The sequence below is a fragment of the Anser anser genome, assembly GCF_964211835.1.
Source record: "Anser anser genome assembly, chromosome: 11".
Taxonomy (NCBI): domain Eukaryota; kingdom Metazoa; phylum Chordata; class Aves; order Anseriformes; family Anatidae; genus Anser; species Anser anser.
The window spans coordinates 12,826,757-12,851,210 of record NC_139732.1 but is presented as its reverse complement, the minus strand read 5'-3'; the positions used below and the strand labels follow the sequence as shown (position 1 = coordinate 12,851,210).

Here is a 24,454-nt window from a genome sequence, read left to right as displayed (position 1 = left end):
GGGGAGGAACCGGCCCGCCGGGGCCGTGCCCAGCCGCGCCCCTGCGCCGCCCCGTGCGCTCCGGCTCCGGCTCCGCCACCGGCACCGGCACCGGCACCGGCTCCGCTCGCTCCCCGCGCCGGGGCCGCCGGCCCGGCATGAAGGTGCTCCGGCACAAGATCGAGCTGCTGACAGGTACGGCCCGGCTCGGCCCGGGGCCGCCGCTCTGGCGCTGCCGCATCCCCGGCTCTGGGGCTGGGCTCCGCGCTGCCGCCCCTCGCCGTGCCCCCGGGGGGCTGCGGTGGCCGTGGGGAGCTGGGGGCCGGCAGGGGCCGGGTTGGGGCACGGCGAGGCGGGGGGAAGGCGGCCGCTGGGGAGATGGGGCGGGGGGCTGAGGGGCCTCCAGCCCCCGCCCGGCAGCCGGGACCCCCCCCCCCCCCCGGGGGGCTGCTGAAGGGGGCACGCACACGAGCGACGTTTTTTGGGTGCGGGAGGCGGCTCCTGGGCGAGGCGTGAGGGCTGCGGCAGGTGCCGGGGGGTACCGAGGGGGGCACGGGGGGCAGAGCCCCCCCCCCCCGCCACCGCGGCCCCCAGCCCGGGGGGCGCATCCCCGGCTCCCCTGGGCCGGCAGATCGGGGCCCGCGGGTTCCTGCGCTCCCCGCTCAGCCCCGCAGCGCGGGTGGGCCGCCGGGCGGCGGCCGTGGGTGGCTGGGCTGCGGGGCCGTGCCCCGGGGGAGGCAGCGGGCCGAGGGGTTCGTCCTGCATCGGCGGGGCAGGAGGGAGGCGGCCGCGGGGTGCCGGGGTTCTCCTCAGCAGCGCCGCTCAGCAGGAGGTGCTGGGGAAGCGCTTCCCCGCCTGGGGCCGGGCTGCGGTCCCCTTCCTCCCTCTCCCTGCCTCGCTGGAGGTGGCTTTTGCTTGGGGGCCTGGCAGGGGCCAGCCCTCGCTGCTCTGGATTTGCGCTGCCCGGTTAGCCCGGAGGAGCCGCGCCGGCATCGCAGGGGTGCCGCAGCCGCGCCGGACAGGACGCAGGGCTGCAACGGGGGGGCTCTTGTGGGGCCAGTGCGTCATCCAAGGGTCCCCTGCCTTCTGGCTGCATGCCGCCTGGTGTTAAACCCTTCCCACAGCCTCGTCACGGTGATAATAATAATGATAACAGTAATGCATTTCCTTGCCATAAGCTGGTTCTCCTCCAATAAGCAACCATTGGGCTGCGGATCCCCAGGGAAGGTAAGCCAACGTGGCTGTTTCCATCTGCATCCACACAGTAGATGCCAGGGCAGAGCCCATGGGGCTGTCTGCAAGAGCCCTGCCAGAGCTGGGCGCTGCTGGGCATGGCGGTGACCTGCACCTGCCTCCTCTGTCCCTCACCCCCTCCCCTTCCCACTGGGAGCCCTTCTCCTGCCCTGCAGGACAAAGTTTTTCTTCCTTTCCTGCTACTCAGTTTGGGCTCATCCCTGGAAGACGCAGGGGCAGGGCTGGGACTTTGTGAGAGCTCGTGCTAGTGTGCTACAACAGCCTGGGATGTGTGGCTGCCGGCTAGGCACGTCTGGCCCGTTGAAAAGAGGTAAATGGAATTGCTTACACCGCTGCTCTGTGACGGCCTAGGGGTATGTACGGAGCGCACCCCGCGTTGCAGCACTGTCCTCAGAGGAGCACCAGCTCGCGGAGGTCCTGCTCCTCGGCTCTTGTTTGGATATGCAAGTGAAGAATAACGTGCTTTGTTTGGGACTGGTTTGGGATTAGGGAAGGAGACAGGTCCCAGCCTGGCCCAAGACATGGTGGCGCTGCTCTAGGAAGGCAGAGCAAGAGCACCTGGGGCGGCACGCTGGGGATAGGTGCTGCTGGGGAGCATCGGGATGAGCTGAAGGGAAAAGGCTTTGTGGCCAGCCATGTTGGCATCTCCCCGGCCATCTTCATGCGGCATTTCCAGCCCCATCACCCCAGCATGTGACGGGAGTGCTTGTGCCCCATGGCTTCACTGCAGAGCACCTCAGCCGTCACAGCGCTGGGCCGACCCCTGCAGCCTCTCCACTGGCCTGACTGGGGCCGGCAGCGGGGCAGCCGATGGCCTGTGGCTGATGTGTCTCACACCCTTGGCTTCCTCGCCAGCCCTCTGCAGTGACGGTGGCCCAGCCGAGCTGGGTGACACTGTTCACTGCCCCGCTTCTGCGCTTGGGGAGCAGGGGCGAGGGTGGCTGTGGGCTGGCCGCAGCAGCCAGGCACCCATGGAAGCCAGCAGCATGGCTGTGATCCTGCGGGCGGGCTGCTGCACCCGTGGGCCTCCCTGTCACAGAACAGAGATCCCCTTCGGGGCTGGCATTTCACTCCCTCCTCTGCTCCCAGGCCCAGCGCCACTTTCGGTGGCTGTCCCTTCCGCGCTGGGGATGCTGGTTGGTGTCCCTCATGGGCTGGTTTTCCCCCCACCGCCCAGGCAAGATCACGGGGCCTTTCCTCATTGCTCGGCCGCCCTCCCTCCGATATCAGCTGGAGGCTTTAATTAACGAAGGCATTAACCGTACGCTAAGTGCTGGCCCCGGTCACCCCAGGGCTGTGGCTGTGCAGCGTGTCGGTGCAGTCAGCGTGTGGCACTCCGCTCTCTTCCAGACCCAGCTACTGGTGAGGCTGATTTTCCCCAACTTTTTAACCCTCCCTTCCTGAGATTGGGCGCCGGGCTGCTAGGCTGGAGCCGGCACAGGCTCTGCGTCCTCTCGGCCGTGCTGGCGGGCTGCAGGAGCAGGCTGGCTCTGACATGAAGCTACATCACCAGCAGCAGCCTGGCTTTGAGCAATGCACCCGGACATGCAGCTCCGAGGGGCTGTCGGCAGCCCTCTGTCCCCGCTGCGGAGGCCCCAGCACGGTGGGACCCTTGCTGCTGGCCAGGGGCACACGGACTCCCGGCACTTGGAGCCCTGGGTATCCGAGGAGGCTTCGTGCCGGCGTTTCGCCCTCAAAACTCTCCTGGTTTGTTGGATGGCCCCGAAAGAGCAAGGCAAAGCGCGGTTTCTGCAGAGAGCAGCCAGGTGGCAGAGCTTGCCTGCTTTTCAACTGAAAACACCATTGGATTAGAAAAAAACGGTTTTGGAGGGGAGCTCACAACCAGCTCCCATGTTCCAGGTAGCTGGGGCAGGGGTGAACGCGCCTTGTGATGCTCTCGCCCTGCATTTCTGCATCTCCAGCCTTGGCTGCCCCAGGTTTGGAGGTGGGCAAAGCATGGAGGAGGTCTGGCTGAGGCTGGGGATGGAGCAGGAGCTGTGTCTGCTTGGTGCTAGCATAACCCCGTACTCTCCCCAGTAGCCATGGGGAGGCAGCGTGGGGAGCTGGATGTTTGGAGCAGGAACTCATCTGGAGGCTTGGCATCTGGAAAGAGGTAGCGGGAGCGGGGCGGGGGGGAAAGCAGTGAGGTTAATGCTGGGGGGGCTGTGCCTGACGCTGAGCAGGGACACTGCCCTCGCTCTGGGACCTGCTGGTTACCCACCCTGCGTGTGCACGGGATCTGGGGTTGTCCTCATCCCTATTCTCCCATGTGGTGTCCTTCACCTTCCATGTGCAGTCAGCTATGGGGGGGGATGCGAGTATCCCCTCGCTCTGCTTTGCTTTCTGAGCTGGGCTTGGTTTTGGGGGTATTTTGGAGATGCCAGTGCTGGGGCGTGCAAACTCCTAGTGCCCTGATCAGCAGGGCAGTCCCACGCCTCTGCTGAGCAAGGGCTCTGCAGTGAAGTCTGTCCCTGCAAGCCCTGGGGCTGAGCTGCCAGCTGGCCAGGACCTGCTCTGCAGGCGAGGAGGCTGTGGGGGTACAGGCTCTGCGCGTGCTTTCCTCCCATCGCTGCAATACAAGCTTCAGGCTTCTCTCTGCTCCCTGCTGGGGCCGTGCCAGCTGCTCAGAGCAACCCTCTGCCTCCCAGCATGGCTGAGAAACCTCACCCCTCAGTCTGGCTGTGCAGGGAGATCTCCCTCAGTCCTACCCTTCTCTGTCTGTGCCCTAAAACTAGCCAAAACACTGACTTTTCTTGCTCTGGCTGATGCTGGAAGCTGGAGTGTGAATCGGACCATTTTCGCCCTGGGCTAAGGGCTTGCAGGGGTAACCAGCATGGGCAGACCAGGGTGCTCTCCCAGTTTGCCTGAGGCAGACCTGGAGACAAGCCTGTTCTTAACTGGTAGAACTGGACAGGAGTGGGAGCTGAGCTCCACCAGATGCTGCCGGCCTTCTGTCCGACTCCCAGCCCCCAGCGGGGGGACTCGCTGCAGCCCCTGGACGAGGCAGCACACCAGGACCCTGGTGGCCAGGGGGACTGAAGCTGATTTGGCTTTCTGGGAACCCTCTCCATGGGCGGAAAGGCTCAGGGAGACCTAGGAGAAAGCGGAGGCAGGACCCTGCAGGGCACTGACATCTCCCTCACCCCGGGCAGGGCTGCTGCTGCAGGAGATGACCATGGCAGGGCTGCATGAGCTGCGCTTCACCGAGGAGAAGCCACTGCTGCGGGGCCAGGATACTGAGCTGGTGAGTTGGGAGATGGCTCTGGCTCTGGCTTCATGCGTGGGGTGCTGGGATGGGGGTGCTGGTGCAACCCCAGCTCCCCTTGCACATCGTGCTGGGGAGCTGTGGGGTGGTAACGCTGGGGCACGTGTTGGTACTGGGGGATGGGGGGTGTGTGCAGTTATGCTGGTATTGGGGGCGTGTTTGCGCACAGATTGATATTGGATGCGTGTGTGTGAATGAGCACGGCTTTTGTTTTGGTGTGATGACGTGGGGAGGTTTTGCACACACGGTAACACAGTGCGTGTATGTGCAGTTGTTGTAGATGTGTCTGCATGCGTTTGGGCGTGTGCCCGCACGGCCACTTTGCATGCAGGGGTGACCCCACAGCCCTGTGCACCAGCCCCCTGCTGCCCCCGCAGAGGGTCCTTGTGGTGCCGGGGGGCTTTGTGTGCCAGGTGGGCAGAGGGAGTGCGAGGGGCAGCAGGTCAGTGCCTCGGTCCCTAACGGCTGCCTTTCTCCCCCAGGAGAGCTCAGATGTCTTCCTCTCTGCCGTGGACACAGACTGGAAGGTAGGACCAGCTGCGGGGGGGGGGGGGGCAGGAGGTGCCTCCTGCCCCTGGGCTTGGGGGCCCACAGGCCAGCGTGGTGGATCAGTGCGGGGCACTGAGCGGGCCCTGGGGATGGGTGTTGTTGGCTGCCCTGGCCCCAGCTTGCCGGTGGTGGCCGCTTGGTGTCTGTGCATGGGGCTGCGTGTCATGGTCCCTGTAGGAAGGGGATAGGGCCACGGCTTTGCAGCCTGCCTGGCAGAGCCCCTGGGGATGCTGGCTGCTGCCCTCAGCGCTGGCAGTCAGATGTGTCTGGTGGGCACTTGGCAACAGGCCGGGGACAAAACCTTTTTGAAAGAAGCAAAACCGAGCTGCTTTTCCAGCCCCTCTGCCATTGCCATGGCAATGGTTCCCCGGGCGATGCCAGCTCCCCGGTTACATGAGGGTGGTTGAAAGTCTCTTTCTCTTTTGGAGTGCCAGGGCATTGCCTGCCCCTCATCCTGCCCGCCTCTCCCGGGGACCGGGGCCCCTCCACTCGCCTGGCCTGCGAGCTGCTGCAGGCAGCCCTCGTCCCAGGCAGCAGCCACGCTGGGCAGCGCTGCACCAACCCGCGGCTCTGCCCCACTCACAGTGTGGGGCCTGCCCGCCTCGCGCCTCGGTTTCACCTCTACAGAGGAGCCCGGTGGAGGGCCTTGGGGCTGCCAGGCAGAGGGAGGCTGGTAGCCATGAGTCCCTGGGGGCGGTCACGCTCTGGAGAGCCAAGCATTCAGCAGAGAGCTTTGCAATCAGCCTCCCACTGCCATCTTGACCCTGGCACTGTGGGAGCAGAGCCAAGATGCTGGGCTGCCCTTCCTCTGTTTCCCCTGTTGGAAGAGGGGATACCTGCTGTCATGGGGCAGGTATCTGTCCTCTCTCAGCTCCCTGCAGTGGAGCATCTTGGGGGACACCAGTGACCAGCCTCAGGCTGAGGTATGTGTATGGCCGGGACTGCGAGGAGGGTGGGCTCAGGCAGTGCTGGCTGTGTCCTCCCAGCTCTGATGCTGAAACACCAGCGCCTGTGAGGAGAAGCTAAAGCTGATTTCATTCATCCTGGCAGAGGGGCTAGAGAGCTTAGGTCTCTGTTTTGGCAGACCTACTTCCCATGCTTTTGGTGCTGGCCCACTCAGCCTCCATCACCTGTGCGAGCAGCAGGGCACAGCTGGGCAGAGAGTAAAGAGTTTCATCAGGATGCTGGGATATGCTGGTGTGATTCACAGAGAAGGTGGGAAAGTTCTGGTATCACCACAGCAAGGGTGAGGAGTGAGAAGGAGGTGGCGGTGCCAGGGGCATGGTGAATGCCACAGCACTGCACCCTTGTTACATTGAAAAGCTAACTGGGAAAGGATAAAGGTGGCTCTTCCCAAGCCAGCTGGGCCCTGCACCATCTTGGTTCCCCTCCAAGAGCCTGTGAGGATGGTGATGGGATGAGCTTCCCAGGCTGTGCTGGGACAGCTCTTGCTTTCCCCCAGCCTGGTACTTTGCAGGCTGGGTCCTTGCAAAGGCTGGGGCAGACAGAGGCTGCCCTTCTTTGGGGAGAACTTACTCCATTTTCTAGTCTCTTCCCCTTGGGGTTATTCATTCCGGCCCCCAGCTTAGGTCTTTGCTGTCCCTATTCTCCACCCCAGAGCCAGTTGCTGTTGCATTGTTGAGATGCTCTCATCTGGCTCAGGGGCAGCGGAGGGAGTAGGGGTCCTGCAGTGCCACTATCAGCCAGAGGAAAGCCAGTGGGGCTGGGGCAAAGGGGGTCAGGGCAGGTGTCTCTGCCTCAGGGCCTGGGTGATCTGGCCCCTGCTGGAGGTCTGGTCTGCCTGCTGGCTGGGGTGGCTAGTAGCCAAAGGGCTAGCGGTGCTATCTGAGGCCATTTAAACAGTGCCAGCCTTGGTCAGCCCTCCTGTCTCCCTGCTGCCCTTTTGCAATCGTGCCTCCCTTTGCTTTGACTTTTCCTCCCCTTCTCTCCTCTGTTTTGCCATCTTCCTGCCTTTTTTCACCAGTTCACCCACTTCTTCATCTCTCGGTTTTTCCTAGGGGCTCTCTGTCTCCCAGTGCTTCTGCCCTCTGTTATGCCATGCAGCAACAGTCCCTTCCCCTGGCTCATGCCATATCCTGGAGGCTGCTGCAAAGCTGGGGCTTTGTCAGCACCATGGCCAAAATGTCTGGTGGAGAAGGGCAGCACAGGTGGCTGCTAATGATGTGCTGCTGGGCCCTGTGCAGGCAGCCCCCAGATGTACCCATGGCAGGGCAGCCATAACCGACCCCTGAAATCCCCAGGAGTAGGCATCCCTGGGCCTGCCAGTCTCTGTATCGGCTTCACCGCAGTTCCAGGGTTATTTTTGCAATGCTGTGGGCTGGCTGGGTGCAGGTTGCTGTGCAATCTGCTCTGCTTGCTCTTCATGGCTGCAACTGCTTGCGCTCTTTGGCTCTACAGACAGTGGCGCTGATGAAAGCAAAACCACAGAATATTTCAAGTCAGAAGGGACCCACCAGAATCATCAAGTCCAACTCCTGGCTCCACACAGGACTACCTAGAAATTAAACTGAATGTCTGACAGCGTTGTCTGAACTGTGGTGGTTGAACACTGGTAGGCAGCTAAGCTCCACCACGCTGCTCTCTCACCGCTGCTCCTCAAAAGCGCAAGGGGAGAAAATACAGACAGGGTGAGCCAGATCACCTGCACCTGTGTGGGCTCCTCTCCACAGGCTGCAATCCTGGCATGGAGCCTGCTCCTGCTGGGGCTCTCCATGGGCTGCAGTCTCTTTCAGGCCACATCCACCGTGGGCTCTTCCAGGTGCTGCAGCGTGAGGATCTGCTCCACCATCATACCCCGTGGGCTGCAGGGGGACAGCCTGCTCCACCAGGGGCCTCGCCACGGGCCTCAGGGGAACTTGTGCTGCGTGCCTGGAGCACCTCCTGCCCTCCTGCTGCACTCACCTTGGGGGCTGCAGGGCTGCTTCTCTCTCATTTCTCTCCCAGCTGCTCTTGTGCAGCAGGTTTTTCCCTTTCTCCAGCGTGCGCTCCTGAGACACAACCAGTAGAGCTGGTGGGCTGTCGCTCTGGAGCTGGCTGTACTCTAACACCGGGCAGCTGCTGGGCTGTTCTCACGGAAGCCACCCCTCATTGCCACCAACACCTTGCCACATAAACCCAATGCAGAGATACTTCTTGAACGCCATCAGGGTTGGTGCCATGACCACTTTCCTAGGGAGCCTTTTCTGGTGCCCGGCCACACTCTCAGTGGAGAACCTTTTCCTCGTATTGGATCCGACCCTCCCCTGTCCCAGCTCCATGCCGTGCCCTCGGGTCCTGTCGCTGTCCCAGAGAGCAGAGCTCAGCGCCTGCCCCTCCGCTCCCCTCGTGAGGGAGCTGCAGGCCGCCATGAGGCCTCCCCTCGGCCTGCTCTGCCCTGGGCTGAGCAAACCAAGGGACCTCAGCTGCTCCTACGTCATTGCCCTTTGGACCCTTCACCATCTTCGTTGCACTTCTTTGGACACATATATTTTAATATCCTTCTTATATTTTGGTGCCCAAACCTGCACACAGTTTTCAAGGTGAGGCCACAGCAGTGCAGAGCAGAGCAGGACCATCCCTTCCCTCACCAGCCAGCAGTGCTGTGCCTGAGGCACCCTAGGACACGACTGACCCTTTGGGCTGCCAGGGCACACTGCTTCAAGTGGCTGTCGGCCAGAACCCCCAGATCCCTTTCCGTGGCCGCTCTCCAGCCTCTCATCCTCCAGACTGTCCATACAGCCAGGGTTGCCCCATCCCAGGTGCAGAATCTGGCACATGCTCATTAAATTTGGCGTGGCTGGTGATTTCCCAGCCCTCTAGTCTGTCAAGATCTCTTGGCAAGCCCTCTGTGCCCTGAGGCAGTCAACACCTCCTAATTTAGTATCCTCTGCAAACTGACTTAGTGTGGATTTGGCTCCTGTGTCCAGGTCACTCATAAAAACACTGAAGAGAACTGGCCCTGAAATGGAGTCCTGGGGAACCCCACTACTGACTGGCTGCCAGCCTGATGTAACCCCATTTCTATAACCCTTTGAGCCTGCCCCATCAGCCAGTTGCTCACCCGTCCTATTTGTACTTCTCTAGCTGTATGCTGGACATTTTGTCTAGAAGGGTATTATAAGAGACAGTTCCAAAAGCTTTGCTAAAATCCAAAAAAGTCACATCTACTGGCTACTCTTAGTCCACCATGTAGGTAACCTTGTCATACAAGGAAACGAAGTTAGTTAAGTAGGACTTTCCCCTCATGAACCCATGCTGGCTGTGACCACTGACTGCATTGTCATTCAAGTGTTTTTCAATAACTCTCAGCATAATCTTTGCCATCATTTTACCAGTCACTGGAGTGAGACTGCTAGGGCCTTCTTTCTTACCCTTCTTGAAAACAGGGACAACCTTTTCCAGCTTCCAGTTGACTGGGACCTCTCTGTATTCCCAAGACCATTGAAGAGTAATAGAGAGGGGTCTCAATAATATCAGCCAGCTTTCTGAGTACCCTGGGATGAATCCCATGAGGCTGCTAGACTTATGTGCGTTCAGCTGGCAAAATGGCACACAGACCTGTGAATAGCTTAGTTCCTGTGCTAGAAGTCACTCAGGACCTGGGCTTCCCCCTCACATGTGGTCCTTCATTAACAGAGGGGTCATCTCTGCGGGATTTGTGTCAGGGCTCCCTGCAGGACAAAACAGTGCAGTGGAAAGTTTCCTTGTTAGCCTGGTTTGTTGGAGGCAAGGTGGGTGCTGTCCCACTGCCTGTCCATCTGTCCTTCTCCCACTTGTCCATCCTCTCCACTTCGGGTGGAGGAAAGAGATGTTCGCAGGGCAAAGTGGCTCGGATCTGTTGTTCCACATCAGAGACTCAACAGGAGCAAGCCCAGTGGGTGATGCTGCGGATACACAGGGAAGCCTGGGCTTCTATTGCTGGACAAGACTCGTGGGCAGATGGGCTTGTCCTCTTGTGAAGCCTCTTGGAATCATGGCAGAAGCAAACCGCACATGCACACAGAGGGACACGTGCATGTGTGTGCACATGCTGCATGCATTGGCCCAGGGGTGGAGTCCTTCCCATCAGGGCTGCTGGGTTGTTGTTCCTCCTGGCTTATTTACCTGCCTTCAGTGATGTCAGGCTAAATTGAGTCCTGTGTTCCCACTGTGTGCCAGCATCCTGCACCAGGCAAGGTTGGGGGGATTTGTGTCTGTGCTAGCATGTCCTGTAACATGCTCCATGTCCACGCAAATGTACCGTGTGCGCCCTTCATTGCATATGTGCATATTCCTGCCTTGACTGCAGGCCTTCTTATGTTCCCGGGTAAGGTAATGGGGAAGCATTCATCTGTGTTCTCACACGGGCACGAGGTTCTGCATGTATGCAGTTCATCGTGTAACCGTGGGCATGCGTGTTGTCCTGTAACCTTGCGTGGGTTTCAGTAGGAGTCACCACATTTATTTGTCCAAATTTATTTGTGGGGCACGTGCTTGCCCCAGACACATGGGGCATGGAGTCACACAGTTTTGCCTGGTCCCTGTGTGTCCGTGTTTGTATATGTTCCTGTGCACGTATGTGCGCGGTCATGTGCATACATGGAAGCACCACCTGCAATGTCTGTTTGTGGGTGTGTGCCAGCTTCCCTGTGTGTGTGCGCTACTGCAGGGCTCTGGCCTGGGTGGTTGCAGGCTCGAGCATGACTCTGCATGTTTGTGCATGGCACAGAGCCACGTGTGCATGCATGTCTGGGGGTAGGTGAGGGGTGCTGGGCTCTGCCCTGACAATGCTGTGTGCGTTGTGGGGGGTGTCAGCACAGCCCCGTCTGGGCGCCTGTACCTGTCTCAGTCTGCCAAAGGAGGGAAGATGGAGCGGGTACCGCACGGCGCCAGGCGTTTTTCTTCATAAACAAGGGTATTTGGGGCCAATTGGAGCATGAATAATTCCTGTGGCAGCCAATGGCCGAGTGCCGGCTGCATCGCAGCACTCGCCTGCAATGGAGGCCAAACCTGCTGGGGCTGCGCCTTGCGCCGAGGGGGAAGGGAGAGGGAGGGCTTAGCGCAGGGCTGGGGCTCCGCTATAAATCGAGGCAAGGGGCTGAGCTAGCACAGAGCTCTGCTTCACCCCAGCCTGCTGCAGCACCGTGCCCTGCGCCAGGACCCTGTGCACAGTCTGCCCTGCCTGCACATCCTTGCCTGCCCGGCTCCTCACCATGCCCGAGTGCTGGGATGGGGTAGGTACCACCGTCCCCCTGCTACCCTCCCTTCCGAGCGGGTTTTGCCCCAGTTTCTCTCCTACTGGCTGAGGCTGGGCGTTTGCACCAAGTGGAGCTTGCTGTGCACCAGGCAGATGTTGGTGTGGGGGCAGCTGCCGCCGGGGAGCCCTTCCTTCCCCCAGCTACAGCACTGCTGCATCCCTGATGTGACGCAGGTTTCGGGGCTGCATTGTCCTTGAGCGTGTCCTCCCCAGGCCTGGCGGAGATGGTGCACCCGGCTGTGCTGAGCGAGCGCAGTGCCTGCAGCTGTGGGCTGCACTGGGCTGACTGTGGGCAGGGGGCCCTGCTGACTCCCACCCAGGGCACAGCGGGGACAGGGGAGACAGGAGGACTATAGAGAGATGATCTCTGGACATTTTGGACGTCTGGGATGTTTTCCAGCCTCCGCAGTGACTGCAACACCTGGTGGCAAAAGGCTGGTGTGGAGGGGTGGTGCTGCAGTGCAGAGGAGCGGTGAGCAGGTGGGAGCACTGCAGTGGGCGAGTGAGAGCCTTGCAGTTACCCAGCCCCACACAGGGACTGGGCTCTCCCAGGCACCTATGGGTGCTGTGGCCCAGGATTGTCCATGCCCCCCCTTCATCCTGGCTTCATCCCCTCCTCCCTAGCCTCTCCCCTGAGTGAGAGCAAATGTGCCTGCAGCAAAGGGCAGGGCTGTGGTACCCAGCGATGCTGCAGAGGCTGTGCCACGGTCAGGGATGTGCCTGGGCTCACAGATGGGGGTCACAGCCCTAGGGAAGAAGCTGCTACCTTAGGCTTGTGATTTTTGGGTTGGTATCACAGACTGAGCTGTAAGGGAACCATGGCCATGTGGGTGGGAGGGAGGAAGCCCTGTGCTCAGGATCAGACCACAAGGACACCTCCTACTCGGTCACCTTGGGCCAAGCCTTTCCTCTGCCTTGATTTCCCTGTCTGTTGCCTGCTCATCACCTGCAGAGGTGGGTGGGGAGAGAAGCAATACCCAGCTCGACCCTGGGGAGTAGAGGGATGGCTGTGGCTGAGGGGTGGGGTTGGGGCACTCTTGGGGAGCCGAGCATCATCTCTGAGGAGCCCTTGAGCCGCCCTCGAGTGCCGCGTGCCCGTGGGTATGGCTGCCCTTGGCGAGGGGAGGCACTGCAGGGAGGAGTACCCGTCCTCAGGCTGTTCCTCCCGCCTGCCGGAGGCCCGTGTCCTTCAGAGTCCTTGGCGGTGCGTGGCCTGTGGGAGCACCCACGTGGGTGTGGAGGGGCCCACTCTCCTCGCACCTTCCCATCCGCAGGGGTTGCCGGTGCCTGCAGTGAGGACCGCTCTGCATCAGGCACTGTGCCAGCATCCCCTGCCTGGCCCCACTTGGGACGTGATGCTCCTGGGCCCGCTGCATCCCAGCTTTGAGGTCATTGCCACCGGGCTGGCTGGCAGGCACGGGCATCTGGAGGGGACCCCTGGTCCTTTGGCCAGCACCCAGGCTCACAGCCTCAGTTTCCCTTGGGATGCTGGCCACGAAGGTGAGGCTGGAACCTCAGGGCCCGCAGCCTGTCAGGGATTGAGCATCAGGATGAAGCTAGAGCAGTGTGACCTTGCAGGCCCAGGACAGTGGCACCCGTACACATTCGCTGTGAGAAGCCCTGACAGCAGCATGTGGGGGCTGGAGGTCACCTGTGCCCTGAAACAGTGCCATGACAATGAGCTCCTCCCTGCTCCCTCCTCCTCCTCAGCAAGGCTGGATGGGGGTCAGAGGATGGACAGGTAGGAGCTGGCTCAGCAACAACCCCCACTCTCACCCCCGTCCCCTGGAAGGCAGCACTGCTTTCCCAGTCAGGGAAACTGAGGCACGGGGCAGTCCTGGTCCCTGTATGGGGGCACAGCCATTTCAGACCAGTGGGTTTTGAGGTTATTTTAGCTGTCATTTGGGGCTCAGGATGCAGCATTTCCTCGGGTGGTGTTTGAGGTCTGACCTCAGCCTGTTTGCGCCAAGCACAGTGAATCCAGGCCAGCTGGGCCGTGCTGTTCTCTCTCATCCTGTTACCAAAACTCTCCTGGTCTCAGGTCCTCTAAGACCTCCTGTCCCATCCTGTGATCCCTTCCCATCCCACCCCAAACCTCTATCCCTTGATACCATCCTGTGCTCCCGTACATGATACACCTGTCAAATCCTAAATCTTCCTATCCCATCCCAAGCACTCCATTTTTACTCCATGATCCCACACCATCCCAAACCTTCCCATCCTGTGATCCTCCTGTCCCATCTCAACTCTCCTGTGCCATCCTTGATGCCCCAACTTTCTCATATCCCCTTTCTGGGGCATGGCTGCACCTTTGCCAGCCACTGCCTCCTGGGCAGTCTCCTGTGCCTCAGTTTCCCTGTTGGAAGAAGCTGGGCTGGGTTCGTACAGACTGTTCATAGCCACTGCCAAGTTGGGGGATCCCGAGCTATGTGGGTGAAATCTGCTTATGACCACGTTGAAGGCAAGGGTGTAGCTGGCACGTGGGTCCCATGAGAAGCCAAGAAGAGGTGTTTGAGTCTGCAGAGGGACCATCCAAGGGCTGCTATTAAATATGCAGATGCTATTAAATAGATATAGCTGCATCCAGCTTGGGAAAACCCCACCCTGGGGCAAGGCAGTGGAGGCCGGGTGTTTGTAGTGGCTTGCTTGCTTTGCCCTCTGCTGCCAGCCAGGACTCGAGGCTGCCTGGAGCCTGGGGCTTTCCTGAGGCAGCTGCTCCCCCGCCCCCTGTGCACCCAGGGGGCCCATCCTGCGCCAGATGTCAGCAGGTCCCAGCCTGGGGGTTCTCATCCCTGCTTGCTCTGGGCATGGGGGCCACATTGGAGGCATCGCTTCTCAGCCTTTTGGCTAAGATCAAGTGCAGTGTGTAGTGTACGGGGCTGCGTGTAGTGTACGGGGCTGTCCAGCAGGCACTTGCTTGCTCACAGGTGATCCCCACGGGGAAGGCATTTCTGGGGCTTTGGCCTTGTGGCCACCTGCCCGTGGAAAGCCAGAAGCCCCCAGGTGTCTGCAGGAGCCCCCAGGTCAGCACTAACAGCCTGTGTGGATGCCATGCAGGGTTGGATCTGGGTGCTGAGTCAGCTGCCTTCCCCTCCCTCCCGGCTCTGGGCAGGGATGGTGGGACAGGAGGAGGTGTCTGGGGCAGGACCAGCGTCACTCCATCTCTCCCTGTCCCCCAGGAACACGACATCGAGACACCCTACGGGCTGCTGCATGTGGTCATTCGGGGCTCACCCAAGGGGAATCGCCCGGCCATCCTGACGTACCATGACGTGGGCCTCAACCGTGAGTGCTGGCCTCCGGGAGGACGGGGAGCAGGGGAGGGCGGGAGCAAGCCGGCGGCTGGGACGTCAGCCAAAGCCCCTGGCTTGGCGCCGAGGTGCCAAGGGCTCCCTCACAATATGGAGGGTTTCTGTGGCATCCAAGAGAGCTGGGAGGCTTTGGCCTCCTTTCTTAAATCCTATGTTTGCCTGAACTCTTTCTGGGGATTTTGGACAGGGCAGGTAATATCCTGGGCTGCTCAACCTACAGCTGCCAAGGGGGAGCACAGAACACTGCCTGACCGAGAGCAGCCTCGTGCTTCACCGGCCTGTGCGGGGCTGGGGCAGATCCCAGTCCTCAGCAAGGGGTCTGGGCTTATAAACTAGGAAGTGATTGGCCTGGGATGAAGAAGCCACCTCTCCCATTTCGGGTGCCCCTTTCCCCTCTGAAGCTGGCACGGGGCAGATGGCCAAGCCCTGTTCGACTGGAGCAGCGTGGCTGCTGCTGGGGCCCTGCAGCCCCGGCCCTGCAGTGCTGGGCAGACCGACGGTTCTGATGCAGAGCCCCGAGGCAAGTCCCAAACTTCTCATCCTCCTGGCTGCGTCCGTCCCTCCCCATGTCTCCCATCCCCATAAGGGTCACAATCCTTGCTAACAGTGGCCCTGGTCTCTGCTGTGGGCCAGGAGCACAGAGGGAAGGGTATGGAAGGGCTTTGGTGGCACTTCAGCTCCGGGGCGAGGGGCAGTGGGACAGCAGTGACCTCTCTCCATGCTCCCCTGGCCCACCAGGCCCTCGTGCCGGGGTGTTTGGTCTCTGATCACTGCCTGCCCTTTGACAGACAAGCTTTGCTTCAACACCTTCTTCAACTATGAGGACATGCAGGAGATCACGAAGCACTTTGTGGTGTGCCACGTGGATGCGCCAGGACAACAGGCAGGAGCCTCGCAGTTCCCGCAGGGGTAGGTGCCAGCCCTGGGGACTTGCTGCGCCTGATGGGATGTCACCTCCCTGCCCGCTGGGATGTCACTGCCCGGGCAATCGCCTGCCCGCGGGCCCCTCTAGGCCATGTCAAAGCCCGGGGCTGGTGACGTGGTGGTTGGTGGGTGAGCAGGCGGGTGGTGTTTCCCCGCTCCACGCAGGCCCCGCAACCACCTCCCCGTGCCTCCCCGTGCTGCAGGTACCAGTACCCGTCCATGGACCAGCTGGCTGCCATGTTACCCAGCGTGGTGCAGCATTTCGGGTGAGTCACCTCTCCTCTGAGCGGGCTGGGCAGGGCCTGCGGCTGGGACTGGGGCTGGAGGACTTACCCCCGTTAGCTGGCACCCTGCACGTCCTTTTGTGCCCCATCCTGGACTCATTGAAGGCAGAGGGGTGCCCTGGGGAACCTGCGCTGGAGCCCACTGTTTCCCCATGTGCGCCTCTCTGCTTTCCAGGTTCAAGTATGTGATCGGGATCGGCGTTGGGGCAGGAGCCTACGTGCTGGCCAAGTTTGCGGTGAGCCTGGGGCTGGGATGGAGTCACCTGTGCCTCCTGCCAGCCTGGGGCCTGGGGAAGAGCAGGAGCTGACGGCCCGGGCGTGCTGTGCCACTGCAAAGGCTCCTGGAGAGAGGGGCAGGCCAGGATGGCCGTGCTGTGGTCACGGTGGCAGGGCAGTCCTGTGCCTGCTGCAGCTGAGCCAGGTCTCCCGTCCCGCCACGTCAGCCCCCTGGGCCCTGCGCTGCCATTGATCCCAGGACTCCCGGGGATGTCCCTGGCCTGGCTGTGGTGCCCACATGGTGGGCAGTGGTGCTGGTGGGCTTGTTGCCCCTTCCCGCTGAGCATCACCCCTCTTGCTTGGTGCAGCTCATCTTCCCTGACCTGGTTGAAGGGCTGGTCCTCATGAACATCGACCCCAACGGCAAAGGCTGGATTGACTGGGCAGCTGCCAAGGTGGGCATGGCCCCAAACCCCTCCAAGCCCTGGTGGCTCCCTGGGGCTTGGAGTCGCCATCCTGTGCCACCCTGCAGTGCCAGGGCAGGAGCCAGCCACGGTGGGACAATAACTCGATGTGTTCTCTCCACAGCTCTCAGGCCTCACCAGCACGCTGCCGGACACAGTCCTGTCGCACCTCTTCAGCCAGGTAAGGGCGGCCTGCCCTGCCTTCCGCCTGCACTGTCCCCCACAGTGCCCCCCTGCCCAGCATCCTAGCCACGTGGCTGTGCCCTGCCCCCTGTGCTGGGTGCTGTGGTGCCACTGGGCCTGACCCATACCCAGGGATGAGGTTGGAGAAGTCCTGCTTGCGTGCCTCCTGCTTGATCCAGGGCTCAGCGCCAACTGATGCCGTGTGCGACTCACACCTGTGTCCTGCCCAGGCACGCTGCCCACAGTGTGGCCGTGCCCAGACACAGTGCCCAGCATCCTCTTGCTCTGCTCCGTCAGTGGGCAAGGCACCTAGCAGCCTCCGCCCTGATTTCTGTCCCCTGTTGGTGCAGGAGGAGCTGGTGAACAACACAGAGCTGGTGCAGAGTTACCGGCAGCAGATTGGCAGCGTGGTGAACCAGTTCAACCTCCAGCTATTCCTCAACATGTACAACAGGTGAGTAATGCCAGGCAGCGTGGCCATCTTTGCCATGCTGATGAACTGCAGCAATGGTGGGTGGCCCCAGTGTGCAACGGGTACCTCAGCCGCACGGGGTGCTGCTGTCACCCTCTGATGCAGGCAGGCTGCAGAGCAGTGCTGGCCACCGGTGCTGGCCAGGGGTGCTGGAGTGGTAGTAGCTGTGTTAGAGCCTAGGGAAGGGGACAGAGATATTGCCCAAGTGTTCCTAAGAAGGGAGTTGCTGCTCCACTGAGTGCTGCATCCCATGGCGTGGGCTCTGCTCAGGGCACAGGGGTGCAGCAGGGATCACAGGGTGCTGGGACGCTGGGGCTGAGAGACGCTTTCCAGAGCCACTCCCAGAGCGGTGCCCCAGCTCTGTGCTACGATGTCAATGGCATCGTAGGCATCGAACCCTGCCTAAGGGGTCACACTGGCTCTCTTTCTTCTCTGCCAGCCGCAGGGACCTGGACATCAACCGGCCTGGGACTGTGCCCAACGCCAAGACTCTGCGGTAAGAGTCGCTCTGGCACAGCACAAGGGATGCAGGGCGGTGGAGCCCAGCACAAGCCCTGACCGTGCCCTTTCTTCTGATTTCCAGCTGCCCCGTGATGCTGGTGGTGGGGGACAACGCGCCTGCTGAAGAAGGGGTGGTGAGTAAGGGCGTGGGGCGTGATGCCTGCATGGATGGTGCCCATGTGTGGGCACGCTCATGTACACTGCCTGCTCAGACGTACGGAAACTCCCATGTGCAGGAGCGCTCTCAAGTGCAAACCTGCCTGTTCAGGGGGGCACATGTGCACATGCATCTGTGTGCCCAGCCATTCTTGCACGTACCTGGGAAGCCCCCCCTTCCCACATGCGCCCAGACCTTCTCACGTGAACATGTGGGTGTGTTGGTACACAGGCATACTCCATCCTGGGCCCCATGCACCCAAATGGCTGCTTGTGCACGTGTGTGCTTGCACGTGCCCGCGTGGTTGTCAACATTTGCACAATCAGCTGCAAGTACTGTGCAGGTGGCCGTGCTTGTACATGTGTGTAACTGTGCGTGTGCACACTCTCCTCCAGCACATGTACACGTGCCTGTAGACATGTGGGCACACACGGAGGCCTCATGAGACACCCCTCCCTCTCCAGCCCCCACCTCAAGGTGGGGATGTTCCATCCTGCCCAGACACTGCCTGGCAAGTGGAAGGTCCCTTATGTCGCACAGCAGGCGGTGGTGGCGCGGGGGGCTCAGGGCTCGCCTAGCACCCTGCCTGCTGTGGGATGTGCCAGTCGCAATGTCGGGGATCAGTGGTGGTATCCGTGGGCAACTTCTGCCAGGCGCAGGGCACCCCAGGGTGCTCATACCATCCCTCTCACCCACAGGTGGAGTGTAACTCCAAGCTGGATCCCACCAACACCACCTTCCTGAAGGTAAGCGGGTGGCAGAGGGGCAGCAGGGTGGCTCGCACTGCATGTGCAGTGCCTGTTGCCCTGTGCCCCAGCATTGTGGGGTGTCCCCATCTCCCTGTCACAGGTTTGTCCTGGCTGTGGGGCTGGGGTGAGTGGGGAGAGCAGGGTGGCCTTGGCAGTAGCATCCTGCCAGTGGTTACCAGAGGACAGGGTGGGGAGAAAAGGCGTCCCCCCAAACTAACCAGGACCTTCTCTCTGCAGATGGCAGATTCTGGTGGGCTGCCCCAGGTCACACAGGTGAGCCTCCCCAGTTTTCTCAGTCAACTGAGTATACTGGGCCCTGAGGCATGGACTGGTGCTGTCCCTGGCTAGCAGGGAATGGGCTGACGTGGGCACAGGAGTCCTGTGTGGGGGATAGAGGAGGTGGCTTGGGCCTGGGTGGGGATCTCAGCCCTGCTGCTGCCTCAGCTCCTCCTGCTCTCTCCCTGCAGCCCGGCAAGCTGACTGAAGCCTTCAAGTACTTCCTGCAAGGCATGGGCTACAGTGAGTGCCAGGGCTGGGCACAGGGCTGGCCTGGGCGTGTGCGTGCACATGCGTGTGCGTGTGTGTGCAGCCCCTGCCGCAGAAGAGCCTGGCACCTGTGCGTGCCCTGACAGAGGGCTGCACATGCATCTGTAGCATTATGTGTGGCTGTACAAGATGCCCGTCCGTGTGCTAGGGGTGTGGAGTATGCAGGCTCCGTGTGCACACTAATGTGCGTGCAAGGGCTGTGTGTGTGTACGTAAGTGTATGAGCAGGGTCTCTGTGTATGCGTACGTACATATGTGTGTGTGGATGCATGAGCAGGGGCTGTGTTTGCACATGGGTGTGGAGAGTTCCCGTGGGCGTAGGTCCATGTGTACAGATCAACACGTGTGTGTGCGTGTGAAGGTCCCCGTGCACATGCGTGTGTGCAGGTCTGTGTGCACACCTACAGCTCTGTGTGCACACATTTGTGGGGCCAGGTGGGGACTCCTGGCCCCACGGAGCCACCAGCATGGCTGACATTCTTTCTCTGCCCTCCCTGCCCCTGTCCTGCTCCCGCCCCGCCAGTCGCCCACCTGAAGGATCGGAGGCTGAGTGGAGGCGCAGGTACCGCTCAGTGCTGCTCGGCCCGTGCCCACCGCTGCATGGTGCCCTCCTGGCCCTGAGCCCCCATGGCAGGTCACTCCTGCTGGCTGGTGTCCCCAAGCTGCCCGGGCACCTTTGGGAGCAGTCTGGGTACAGAGCTGGCCTTTCCCAGCCAGGCATCTTCTGTCTCGCTCTGCTTTGCTCGAGATGATGGGCTGTCCCCACGCTCTGCCTCACACCCTGAGCCAGGGCTGAGAGCTGAGAAATGGCATTCAGAGAAGTATCCCCATGCAGGCACGGTCCCAGCAGCATGCCCACCATGCCCTCTTCCAGATGAACAGGAACTGTGCCACGCTGGCTGGAGGAGGGCCTCACCTCCCCCAGACACCCTGGGGAGCCAGAGCTCCCATCCCCACTTACACCCTCTCTGGAGCATAGCGGCTGGGGCTTCCTGTGGCCTCCTTCCTGGTGGCCACCTGCCCAGGAGCTTTACCAGCTGTGCCTGGTGTGCAGCCTGCCCCAGGGCACCCCATTCCTGCCCACCATCCTTTTGTCAGCCTGGAGCTTCTCATGTTGTAGCACTGCATGCTGCAAGCTTGCGCCGGGGGCCGTTTGCATTGGGGAGTGGGACCTGTGTCCCCACCGGTGGCTTTGCTTGCGTGAGGTAATGTCAGCTCTGTTCCTTCTGGACTTCGGAGGGAGCTGAGCACCCAGGCCCTCTCTCTGTGCCCGTGCAGTGCCATCCGCCAGCATGACCCGCCTGGCACGCTCCCGCACAGCCTCCCTCACCAGCGCCAGCTCGGTGGATGGCGCCCGCCCACGTGCCTGTACCCACTCGGAGAGCACCGAGGCCATGGGGCAGATCAACCACACCATGGAGGTATCGTGCTGAGGCCCACGGCCACCGCCGCCGTTTCCTCCAGAGCCATCTCCCATCCGTCAGCATCCCGCCAGCACCCACCCGCCCCGCAGACGACCTCTGCCAGGGCCCTCGCTCCCTTGGGGTTGATTCATCTTCTTTGCTGTTGGCCTCCCCCCCCATCGCTGGGCACCAGAGAAGGAGAGGGGCTTTGCGTTGTCACCTCCAAGCTCTGGGTCCTGGCTTAGCCCAGCAGTCACACGTGGCTCTGCCTCAGTCCTCACCCTCCCCAGCACCGGCTTGGCCCTGGCTTGGGAGGGAGGGTGGTGGAGGGATGTGGCCAGGACGGGTGAGCAGGGTCAGGGTGGTGGGATGGGGGCAGGATGGTGGGATGGAACAGGACAGCCGTACATGGGCAGAACAGTGGGACACAGAAGCACCCTGGAGGTAGGTTGGTCTGCCAAGGCGATCCGATGGGTGGCCAGGCTAGAAGGAAGCCAGGGCCTGGGAACGGCACTGGCTCTGCCTGCGGCATGCCTGGGCACTTGGTGGGGGGTGGATTTGTCAGACGCCTGCAGGGATATCACTCTGCCCTTCCTGGGGCAGCGGCTCCCATGCATCTCCCTGCCGGCCATTCCGTGGGGGTCACAGGGGATTCCCTGACACAGGCAAGACCTGGCACAAGGTGGCCATCATGAGAAATCACACACCGCACTGTACCCTCATCCTCGCCACGCATCCCGAGGGCTGCCCCAGAGCAGGGGGAGAGGTCCTGTCTTGCTCTGCTCCAGGAGACATCAGGGCAGAAGGGGGGTCATGGGCATCCCTTCTCCACTCCTGCTGTTGTTGCAAGAATGACGATCACTGCCTGTCAGCAAAAACGCACCCAGGGGCAGGCAGTCTCTGCGCCTTGGCTTGCCCGTTCCCTGCCACTCTGGCAGTCTCACTTTAGCTTGGGCTGAGGCCACCAGGGCTCGGAGGCTGCTGTGTCTGGGGACATTGTGAGGCAAAAGATTCTGGAATCCCTCCTCCAGTTTCACCACAGCCCATAGGTGTCACTGCAGCAGAGCCATTAGCAATAGGATGAGACACCCCTCGCCCCAGGAAGCCCCCAGCACCCTCTGCCCTGCAGGGCACCCCAGCCTCAGCATGCCAGCTGTGCGGCGTGACCCATGGGACATGAGGAGCAGCCCCGTGTCCGGCTTTGTCCACAGGGGTCCACGGAGCAGGCCAGTCCACCCCACACGCCCCCATACCCACATCAGTTCCTCCCACACTACCTGTGCACTGAGCAGGCCATCTCTCAAGGGCTTGGCTCCCCACGAGCTGCAGGGCCCCATCCAGCCACCGGCTCCAGGTGGATTTGACCTTGCACTCGGCACGGAGAGCCCCGTCATCGTGTAACCCTGCCATCGGCCGCCTGGCCTCGGCTGCTGCCCCCGGCCCATCCCGGGGCAGCAGAGCCCAGCTCTTCTTGTACGCAGGGTGAGGGAGCTCCCCGTTCTGGCAAGAGGAGCTTGGGACTTTTTGGGTAGCCCCTGCGCAGGGTGGCAGCAGAGACCCATGGAGGGTCCACCAGGGGCCATCATTTGGGTGAGCAGCATCCCAGTGGGTGCAGGGACAGTGGTGTTGGGCTGTGCAGCCCCACAGGGAGCAGGTTCCACACAGCGCCCTTGAAGCACTCCCCCTGCAGGCCCTGGCCCCACACCTTGTTCCCCCCCCATCAAGGGCCTCCAGGGCTCCCAGCAGGTGTTCAAGGGCTCCTGGCCCTGAGGCCTGCACCCTGGTCAGCACCCCTATAATGACTGGCCACCCTGAATGTGGCCAATGTCCCCATTTTCCCCCCCATTTGTTCTGCCGTGTGCTTCCTTCTCGGTGTGACTCTGAAAGCTAAGTAGATCCTTTTTACTGTAGATACCGCTGTGATCACCTGTTTTCTCAGCGTGTCCTTCCAAAAGATATATATATAAATGCCTATACATATTATATATATGGGGTTACCCGGTCCCTGACCTTTTGGGTTTGTTCTCCATGTTTTCTCGTACAAGCGGTGCCGTGTGGTTCCCTTTGAGGTGGTCTGGTCATGCTTGCCTTTGGTTTCCCACCTGGGTTTTGTTGGTTGGTTCAGTTTTCCCTGTGGTTCGTTCCTTTGATTTTTGTTGGTTTTCCTCTTTTCCTGGTCACAGCAGAATTTAATGGATTTCCCCCTTTTCTCTGTCTGAGCGCAACCTGGTTTTGTCACAGTGGTGTCGAGGCCACAGTACTCACACAAGATGGCAATATGTAAACCAGATTTAACTAACCTGTCACTGTAGAGAGGATTTACTGTATCAAAATAATAATAATAAAGACAGTAAGAACCTGCTGTGCTCTTGTCATATGCTGGCCTAACAGCAGGGGGAAACGTCCAAGCTCTTCCCAGCCCGGCCTGTGGAGACCTGGTGTGCAGGGAGGACAAGAGGACCACCGGGGCCACCGACCTGCACCCAGGAGGTGCACCACTGTGGTAGGGGCACATTGGGCTAGGGGCTGCACAACTGGGATAGGGGAGCCAGGGAGCACATGGAGGGGAACTGAGGACCCCAGGGTGTATGTGGAGGGGAGCAGTGGGGTGCTTTGGCATCAGGGCAACAGTAGGCTGAGTGCCCCATATGTTTGGGGTGGATGGAGACTAAAGGCCGCCAGCTGTGACCCAACAAAACTGGATCCAAGGAGTGCCCGCTGGGGAAGGGAAGACCCATGGCTGCATGAGTCTGGAGATGGGTCATCGGGCGTCCACAGGACAGCCATCCTCCCAGTCCTGCCCCAGGCCTGCATGACTCCCCATCAAGGTCTGAACATCCCAGACCTCCCCCTGTCCAGGTGCACGACCCTCTCCTGGGGAAGGATCCCCTCCCTGTGTCCTAGCCTTCATCTCTGCTCCAGGGAGTCAGTGTCTGCTTTGTACTAGGCTTATCCAGACTGGTCCCAGACCCAGAGCATGGTCCACTGCATGGTCCGTGGTTGCCTGGGGTGCAGGAAGAAGAGCCCAAACATGTGGGGTGGGAATCCAAAGCCATGGGACTGAGCTGAGATCTGAGCTAGCAGCCTGGGAGCCTTCTTGGCTGGCTGGGATGGAGGCGTCTGCTTGTCTCCCTGCTTTTGGCTCTACCTTGGGCCTGCTCCAGCCTTGGGTCTTCCCTCTTGCTGCTCTCTCTCCCCTCCTGCTTGGGTTTTGGTGGCCTCCCTCCTGCCCCTTTCTCTCCCTTTCTTTCCAGCATGAGGCCCTCCCTCCTCTGGTCTTGGGATCTCCTCCGGTAGGAGTGTCCATTTGTGCCCTCTTCTCTGCTGCCCCCACCCCACTCCAAGCCTGGGTGAACCTCATTTGGTGGGTGCTGGGATGGTCCTGGTGGGACTGGGATGGGGTCTCTTCTGCGTGACTCTGGGACTGGAGACCATCACTGTGGTGTCAGGGCAGCCGCAGCTAGGATAGCAGTGCTGCTTGGTGGGAATGCCACAGTTGTTCTGGGGGTGTCAGAGGGACACTGGTGCCACAGAATGCACTATGAATAAGGAATAAGCAAGATGAGTTGGGGATGTATGTGCAAATGCAGGGTTATTGTCTTGTTGGGATCATGGAGACGTGGTGGGATTACTCCCATAACGAGTGTTGCAGTGCAGGGATGCAGGCTGTTTAGGAAGGACTGGCTGGGAAGATGAGGAGGGGCTGAAAGCCGCTGTGTGGGAGAGCAGCTGGAGCGCATGAAGCTCTGCTTGGGAATTTCTGGACTTCTGGTTTCAGATTAAAGAGATGAGAGGTAAAGGAGGTACAGGTGACCTTATAGTGCGTGTCTGCTGCACGCCGCCTCACCAGGTAGAACGAGCAGATGAGGCCCTCTACAGACAGACAGAAGCAGCATTACATTCGCAGGCCCTGGACCTCATGGGAGACTTTAAGCACCCTGACATCTGTTGGAGGGACAAGAC

At 60.9% G+C, this 24,454-nt stretch overlaps 1 protein-coding gene across 5 annotated transcripts; it reads left to right on the top strand.

The window, feature by feature from the left end:
• Window positions 1-18: 18 nt before the first annotated feature.
• On the top strand, window positions 19-22,853 carry NDRG4 (NDRG family member 4). 5 transcript variants are annotated; one of them, XM_083851741.1, is made up of 17 exons: window positions 19-174; window positions 4,386-4,477; window positions 4,981-5,025; window positions 14,462-14,567; window positions 15,382-15,502; window positions 15,721-15,783; window positions 15,977-16,037; window positions 16,386-16,472; window positions 16,606-16,662; window positions 17,015-17,118; window positions 17,576-17,632; window positions 17,720-17,771; window positions 18,493-18,540; window positions 18,781-18,816; window positions 19,011-19,062; window positions 19,612-19,650; window positions 20,367-22,853. In XM_083851741.1, the coding sequence occupies exons 1-17, from the start codon at window positions 138-140 to the stop codon at window positions 20,519-20,521; spliced, it is 1,212 nt and encodes a 403-aa protein (XP_083707867.1). In that variant the 5' UTR covers window positions 19-137; the 3' UTR covers window positions 20,522-22,853. The 5 variants fall into 5 exon arrangements, with proteins under 5 accessions (XP_083707867.1, XP_083707868.1, XP_083707869.1 ...); XM_083851742.1 differs by lacking the exon at window positions 19,612-19,650; XM_083851743.1 differs by lacking the exons at window positions 18,781-18,816; window positions 19,612-19,650 and having other exon boundaries at window positions 18,493-18,567; window positions 18,988-19,062.
• Window positions 22,854-24,454: the final 1,601 nt, after the last annotated feature.

What these genes read in the sequence shown, in the direction of transcription:
- NDRG4 (XM_083851741.1), top strand. Translation starts at nt 138, where the DNA reads ATGAAGGTGCTCCGGCACAAGATCGAGCTGCTGACAG. An exon ending in TTCCTCAACATGTACAACAG is followed by an intron (nt 17,119 to 17,575) that starts GTGAGTAATGCC and finishes CTTCTCTGCCAG; the next exon opens with CCGCAGGGACCTGGACATCA. An exon ending in CCAACACCACCTTCCTGAAG is followed by an intron (nt 18,541 to 18,780) that starts GTAAGCGGGTGG and finishes TTCTCTCTGCAG; the next exon opens with ATGGCAGATTCTGGTGGGCT.